At 46.8% G+C, this 8,067-nt stretch overlaps 1 protein-coding gene across 1 annotated transcript; it reads left to right on the top strand.

Moving 5' to 3' along the window:
• Nucleotides 1-7,352: 7,352 nt before the first annotated feature.
• CCR75_006946 (uncharacterized protein) lies at nt 7,353-7,676 on the top strand (the record flags this gene model as incomplete). The annotated part of the gene is made up of 1 exon (XM_067965011.1): nt 7,353-7,676. One exon carries the CDS (start codon nt 7,353-7,355, stop codon nt 7,674-7,676), a length of 324 nt encoding a protein of 107 aa, XP_067820454.1.
• Nucleotides 7,677-8,067: the final 391 nt, after the last annotated feature.

Genomic DNA, 8,067 nt, shown 5'->3' on the forward strand with positions numbered 1-8,067 from the left:
GGATCATCGTGTTGTCCCTTTGGGGCAACCGGTATACTCCTTGAATGTCGCCCACTAAGCGTACATTCATGTCTCAATCCACTCGACCTTTTTGAGTGGTGGACCTTCGGCGCTGCCTGTGCATTAACACAGCCGCCGGCAGCTGACTCCACAATGTGATTGGTAATGACACTGTGATCTTATGCAGTTGTACAAACGACCGTACCACAAGTGAGGCCATCGCACTCAATCGTAGTACATCCACACGCTTGTGGACGCTCCAAGACGTTTATCAGATGGCCATCTGATAAACAAGCGGCAGGCATCTTTACGGATCGATGCTGCCAGCTGATCCTTGGCTCGTATTTTCTGAGCCAAGGTAAACCTAGGATGACATCAAATTTGTCATCCGAATCCAGTACGAGGAAATCATCATCGTGCTGTAAATCTTTTAACATGTAGTGAAACGTCACTACGCGTTTCATTACTGTTTTCGATGCGCCTATCGCTAGGCGCACCGTCATCCTCGTTGGAGGAATGTTGCGCTCAACATATTAAAGCCTACGGCCCTCTAGTGACTGGCGACGATTAGAGTTATCTGACGCTCCGCAGTTCACTAGGGCTCTGAGTTACAAATCATTTGTCACTTTTAACTTCAAGGTGATGAGGGATACCTTATCACCAGGTGCAGAGACACATAATGATTGTGTGTCTGGAGCAACTTTAGTCAAGAGATTTGCGAATTCTCTTGAGGTTGCTGGATAGGGCGTTGTGCTTCTACTGACCCCGACCGTTTTATGGCGGTCCGCCTCGCTGTTGCAATTTCACAACAACGTCGGACCCGCGACCGTTGCCGTTTTCGGCATTCGGTCCATAATTACGTTCAGTACATCATGGTACTGGGCGTGGAGCACTACACTCTTGAGCGTAGTGTCCTAACTTTTACACCGATTGCATTTTTGCAATCGCTTGTTGTTTAAAAAGCAAGGCTTCTCGCTTTTCGACATAAGAGAGGTCCATCGGTTCTGAACCTCCCAGTTCGTGTCATCTTGGAGGACGATATGATGATGAACTAGCTTGAGCCTGTCTCAAGCTTAAGTCCTCCTGTTTCGCAACGGATATTGCTTCTTCAAGCGTACCCACTTCCAAGCGGAACAGGTGAATGTTTACGGGACCACCTGTAAGACCGTGCATGAACACCGTAATTAACTGTGTTTATGAACTGGATTGTTCGTGATACAACCCGCTTAGAGTCGTATGTGCTGGGAATTAGTGTGAGCATCACGCTTACCTTGCTTGAGTTTCAAAAGCTCTAATCGAGCTCAGAACTCAGCCCTAGGCGCTTCAAACGTCTGTTTGAGCCGGGCTCTAAAGCTTCTAGCGACCCAAGGACATATGCTTCGCACAAATTAAGGCCTAGTGCCCAAGTTTTGGCACGACCTGCTAAATTTGACGGAGCAAATGCGACTTGCCTTTGCTCGTCGACGATGTGACGAGCCCTTATGGCATCGTCTAACTCGACAAACCATCTTAAAAGGGAGTCTTCTTCGACTCCCTTACACTTAGAGATGTCAATTATTAAGGATTTGAGACGACGCGTGTGCGTCATCCCAGGTACAGGGAGGGGTCTGTACCTGTTGTAACCTCAACAGTTCTGCCTGTTGAGAGCCTTGCTGATTCAGCAAGAATATCTTCTCCTTCGCCTCGTCAAGTTCGTGTTGTATGAGCTTTGCGATGGCTGAATGGAGGGCATCTCTGTCCAAACCGGACAGCATGGCCAGGATGGCATCGTCGAACTCATTCGTTCGACCACACTCCTTTCTATGTCACTTAGAAAGGAGTAGCTACCACGCGAAACGTGATGCTTATTTCCATTATCATCTTACATGTCCATGTTAGATGATGGAACTGTGGTCCTTGGACGGACTACAAAGTGCTATGAGGTGTAACGGGGCACTGCCAACTTGTACTGCTTTAGTACAAGTCCACTTCGCACTGCCTCAGTGCGAGTGGTGCCTCACGTCACTTCACGTACACTAGTACGTGCAAAGGAAGACTTTCTCTTAAACACTTGCTTTAAAGAGGGTTAATTAAAAGCTGTATCAATATAATTAAGTTCTTCTTGCCTATCTACTTAATACTAACTTAATTATGACTAATACAAAACAGGTACTAAAAGTCTTATCTGTCCCTCTCTTTGCGCGCGTCCATCGCTGACTGGACCTTATAGAAAGTAGATGTAATGATCTATATCTACTAATGGATAAGATTTTATAATATTATTATGTAAAATAATATTCTCCAAATATTATCTACCTTTTAGATAATATATTAATTAACAATCTTTAAGTGTTAATTTCATGTAACGATACACCCCGTTTCAACCAGAGCGGAAGGTGTCCATTTATGTACACCTGATAGAGGTTAGCGACAACCCTTTTTCAGCTCTTGCAGGTAGCAAGCGTGATGTGCTCATTCTCAAGAATTTCTTAAGAAATACTTGAAGCCAGTGACTTAAAATTTAAGCAAGCCAATCCCTTTTTCAGTCTACGTGTCTAGGCCCACGTCGTAGAAAACCGGACGCATGGGGAGGCCAGGAATTGTCATTATGTTACCACACAAGGTACAAACGAAGCCAGCCCCACAGACGCGCGATTCTCACGTACGATCACTGAGAAACACTCGTACAGCGCCATATTTCTCTGTGGCTTCATCGTAAAATTCGACAAGCTCTACACCGTAAATCTGCTCGATCTATCCATACCAATACCATCAAGTTAGCATTGTATCAACTCAATGATCAGAGCCATCCAACTTAGTGCAAATGGCTTCAGCATACTGAAAAAATTGCATCCAGTGGATAAAAAAACTTGAACAAACTCACGCATCTTGTAACAGGAAGAGATGACTGCATTTCCCAGCTTTATAGCGTCCATACCTTTTTACGCCGAATGATTGCTCTCGGACGCAGTAGTAGCCTTAGCCTTCAATGGTTTCTGCTTCACCAGCTTCACTTCACGAAAAAGTTCCGCGGCGAGCACATTTACCGTCACAACGACACCGAAAATTGAAGGCATTGCGAATATGAGCTGCACGTTTGCACTTCCACGTTTTAGTTTTGGCGTTGCACGCTGGGTTGAAGCTGCTAGGATGGTGTATTGCAAAGACAAAGTGAATATGTCCTGTAGTGAGTATTTAACTCTTCTTATCAGACATCCCTGTCCATCGTGCGTCCTTTGAGCCTTACATCTCACACTTGAAATCTCTCGACTTGAACGGTTTCATCTTCCGCCGTATCCACCGCGCCGTGATCGACGGAAGGCGCTTCGAAGCCCCTTGCGATTTCAGTGCGTCTTTAGCGAGTCTTAAAAGCTATGCTGCAGCATCGCCTTCCAACACTCCTTCCTCATGGTGCCTTCGTCAGCAAGTTTGCCGTGATCGCCTCAGTTGACACGAAGCTGGATCTTATATTCATCTTCTTGGCGTAGTCCTTAGCTAAAGTATAGATTGATATCAACATGCTTGGCGCGTGCCGATCTCTCTTCATTTTCCATCTGTCGTTTGGTTATCCATTTCAATTGTCATGGCTTACTCCACGACAAATTCCAACTAAAGTAAAAGCTCACGCAGGCCTAATATTTCTTGTTCAGCATGCGATGCCGACGTAAATTCAGCTTCCATTGTCGACAGTGAGACGGTTGTCTGCTTCCGGCAGGTCCAACTCACCATCTTGACGCACAAAATATAGCGCCGCTCACTGACTTCCAATTGTTCTTGTCACCCGCAAAGTCTGCATTACTCGTGCAAGAGAGTTCTACAAGAGAGTTTCCTGCACATGTTCGTTGTCCTTGGCGAAGCTTGGCGTCTTTAGTATCCTTCAGATACCTATCATTCTTTTCGCCAACTGCCCATCGCTTGCCGTCGGCGCATGAGCTCGCCTCGGCGCATGAGCTCGCCGAGTTGCTCAGTGTAAGGCATATGCGACATATGAACGCGAACAACAGCCAGCCATAATACCGATACAACGATCGACTGGAAATTCTGCATCGATGCGCCCCCCCCCCGCCGCGACCTCCTTTGATAGTAGTGGATCCACCTCGTGCGTATTGTTGTCGTGGTCAAGCCCAATCGGCGTCATACCGAGTGCGCATCTTGAAACCTAACTTCATTAATATCTCAACGATAGTAGCTTCTTGGTCGATTTCTTACCCACACTCATATAAGTGACTGATCCTCATACCCAAAACTTTGCTGACACACCTAGATTCTTTATCTGCAGCGTTGCTATGAGATCAAATATCTCCTCCACTCGCCCGTCCGCAGTCCTTAAAATTAGTAAGTCGTCGACATATACCCCAATGGCCGTCCTATCTTCGCCATTTACGTACTGCACCAAGCCAACTCGGAGTAGCAGAAGCTGAGGCCATAGTCTCCAACTTGCTTTAGCCGATACATGCTTTTCTTGAGCTGAAGAACCAGTTGACAAGCGTGCTCAACATCGAGTCGCTGATGTTCCTCATTGCTAATTTGCATTCCTTGCGGGACGTACAAGTAGATATTGAGGTCCGGCTCCGTACACGTCTTCACTTATGCATTAGGCACGTCCCGTGTCTTGCTGGTCCCGTGTCTCGCTGCAACTCCCCATAACTGAGCCAGTGCCAGGATGACTTTGCCGGCCGTCATATCCATTATAGCGGCAAACGTCAGGGTGTAATCCTCCCCGAGCGACTGCGCGTTGCCACACGCTACCCTGCGTGCCTTGTATCGCTCTATGCTCTCATCGGAATCCGTTTTCGTTTTGAAGACCCACTTGGTGTGGAGTGGTCGCATCTCTCAATCCCACGTATCATTTTCTTCCAGACAGCCAATTTCAGCGCTCGCAGTGCGAACCATTCCACGCGCTTGTCACCTTTCATAGCCAAGTTCTACTTACTTGGATCCATGCGGAAATTTGCTCCAACGATCTCACGTGAATGTATCTTTTTTCCACCGCATAGCATTGTCATGCGCAGTGTTTCGGCGAATGTCTTGGTATTCGTCCTCTTCCCTTGCCCGCGCACGACCTTGGTGGTCCTGTAGTCGCACGTGGCTCCTCTTGATATCCTGCATCGGCCCGTAATATTTAAGAGCTCATCAGACTCGGCCGACTTGAGCCTTGTCCCTGTAGACACTAATTCAGCAGTATTGGATTCGGACTCAGCCAGCGATGCAGGGTATCAGCCAGTAAGCTTGCTTGTTCCGAGGGGCACGATGAAGTTGTGCATTTGCGTCTTCACTCAGCGCCTTGATGTTCTGCGCATGCTGTGTTGTGAGTACTACGCGATACTTAGTAAACAACACGCGGTATGCCTTTACCTCGTCGCTTTTTCCGAGTATCAATCATGCTTCTCCACGTCTGTCCAGCACCTTATGTTTCGGTGTACGGGTAGCGGAACACGGTGATCCAAGTATAACAATATCAGTTAGTTGACACCTGTAAGCACCTCGATAGGGGACGCAGGGACGCACGCCCCATATTACTTCGCGTTAAACTTCGGTTGAGTATGTGCCGCGTACTCAGCTGCATCGCTCCAGAAGCTCAACGGGAGTCCTAAACCAAAAAAATATTGATCGCATCGGGTTCATCAAGGTCTGGTGCATCCTCTGCGATTTCCGGTTGGACGCTTGGTTGTCAGCATCTGACATCTGGCGACGCACACCCACATTCTTACAAAACGGGTCAGCAACTTTGTACTCGTTGCCTCCATCCCTACAAAAGCAGTGAACCTTGCGCTTAAACCACTTTTAAAGTAGACCAGGAAGTCTTCGAAGTGCTGGTCGCCTTTTCCTTCGTCTTGGCGAGGAGTACGCGGCAGTAGCTACTCTTGTGGTCGAGGAAATTCATCAAACAGCGGTTTTCAATCTTGAAGACCGACGTGATTGATCCCTTGAAATCGCTGCATATATCCCTTATAATAGGCCCATTTCACCCGTGTCTTCCTTCTTCTGCTTATTGCGGCGCTGCTTACCTTGCGCACAAGTCAAGCAAGGGGGACGCTCTGCGTCTCTATGCCTTATTCAAATCGCTTGCCATTAACTCGATTGTATCGTCGGCGAGGTGTCCAAATATCAGATGAAATTCGAGTAGGTATCCCAGCTGAAAGTTTGAAGTCGGCGTGCTAATAGTCTCCGCAATTGCTGCAAACGCACACACATCATTTTGCTTGACAGTTGTGTCGACAACTTCTAACACGTATACGTTGCTGTTATTTTGGTCAACATCAAAAGTCTTCCAACTATTACGCCGACTAACCACCGATCGCTTATGTACACCTTAACGAAGTTCACACCCTCGCTCTTCAATCTTCTCTAGGATATGAGATTAAACGGTAGCTTTTTTGCGTAATACGCATCGAGCAGTTTGACTCGGCGAATTCGCCGTTAAAACTGGCTACGAACTCGGCCGTACCCTTGAGCTGCATACGCAAGCTGTCTGCAGTAGGAAGCAAGCACTTTTCATCGCATTTTTCAGCTGTGACGCCGTTGTCACCAAATGCAACTTGACCCAGCGTCCAATATCCATTGGCTGGTGGCGCGATGCCGTCGGAGGGAGCTAGCGTAAACTTTTTTTAGGCTCACTGGGACGGTCACGCTTGTAGTAACCTTCTATTCACACTTGAAGCACGCTCCGGTCGTCTTCCTTTTCGCTCTGATCGTTTCTGCGCCGTCCTCCTTCAATGCCCTTGACGATGGCCACAGTTGACTTGGACCGAATGCGAATACTCGGGTCGTTTATCTGCGCGAAATTCACCAGCTCCTCAGGTTCCGTAAGTAGTGCTATCGATAAGGATTGTATCTTGCGAGAAGCACACTGTTGGAAACCGCATCGACTATAGATACAGAGAAAGTGAGTAAGTTGAAGAAGAGTGATAGAATAGTCTAGATCTAGAATATTCAAAGCTTAGGAGTGTTTGTTCAAGAAAGACATTAGTGCATTACAGTCAGTCCTAAATTCACTTTAAAATAAACAAGCAGTTTGTGAGAGCGTTTGAGTGCAAATTTCGTTAGGGTTATGAGTCCAACTACACACCGGCTATCGGTGCTGCAGGACCGACGAGAACACCAAGACCAAACATGTCATTATCGTCAGACTTTGACAGCGACGCAGGCAAGCGTGAATGCTATAGAAACGGTAAATCAGGGACTCAGTTCGCTGAAACGGAGACGACTGGACATTCTACAAGCATGCTATGAACAATGCTTTCGATGAAAGCTTGTTGCATCAGATCGCTACAGGAGAGGAGACGTTGGACGATGATAAATATTGTAAAGAGAAGTAAGAATTCAAGAAGAAGCAAGCGAAGATCAAGAAATTCATTCAAGGGTCGCTCCCAATGAAGCTTGCGAAGCAAGTGATGGTGAATGGGACAGGCACGGAGATTTTGTCCGTAATCGTTTCGATATATGAGGGCAAGGCAAATCCTGGTATGACTGCGCAGAAGTTGTATCGCTTACATGGCGAGTTACACAGGACTCCCCTCCGTGGAAAGGGCAACGTTCGAAGCCACCTGCACAAGCTTTTTGATATTAGGAATCATATTGCGGATTTAGGCTCGCCCTTGAACGACTTGCACATGGTGGATGGCCTGCTGGAAGCCTTCCAGCACAAACGGGTTTGGATAAATTACGAAGCAAAGTATTATTCAGCTCAAATATGACGAAGTCCACTTCGAGAGATGATCATCACTGCTGAATCAAGAAGTGAAGACTGGGAAAGTAATATCTTCGGCTACAAGGAGCGAAAAAAGAACCCTGGGCGCGCACGGTGGCAGCAAACAATGAAAGATGTCACACAAAACTTTGGACAATAAGCCAACAACCAAGATAAGGGATGATGGTTGGTATACTTGTGTTGGAAATCATTTTAAACGTGATTGCCCAAACCTGAATTAGAAAAGAACACAAGAAGAAATTACGCGTGTTTTGGGAGGACACCAAAAGAGCAAGGTGCCGCGATGAAAGTGAAGAAGCACAGAAGCGTTAAGTTGTGATTGGACGAGTTGTCAAACTTGTCGACAAAAAATATTAACCTTGTCGATGGTACTTTGA

This window comes from Bremia lactucae, linkage group LG1 (assembly GCF_004359215.1).
Source record: "Bremia lactucae strain SF5 linkage group LG1, whole genome shotgun sequence".
In the NCBI taxonomy this organism is placed as follows: domain Eukaryota; phylum Oomycota; class Peronosporomycetes; order Peronosporales; family Peronosporaceae; genus Bremia; species Bremia lactucae.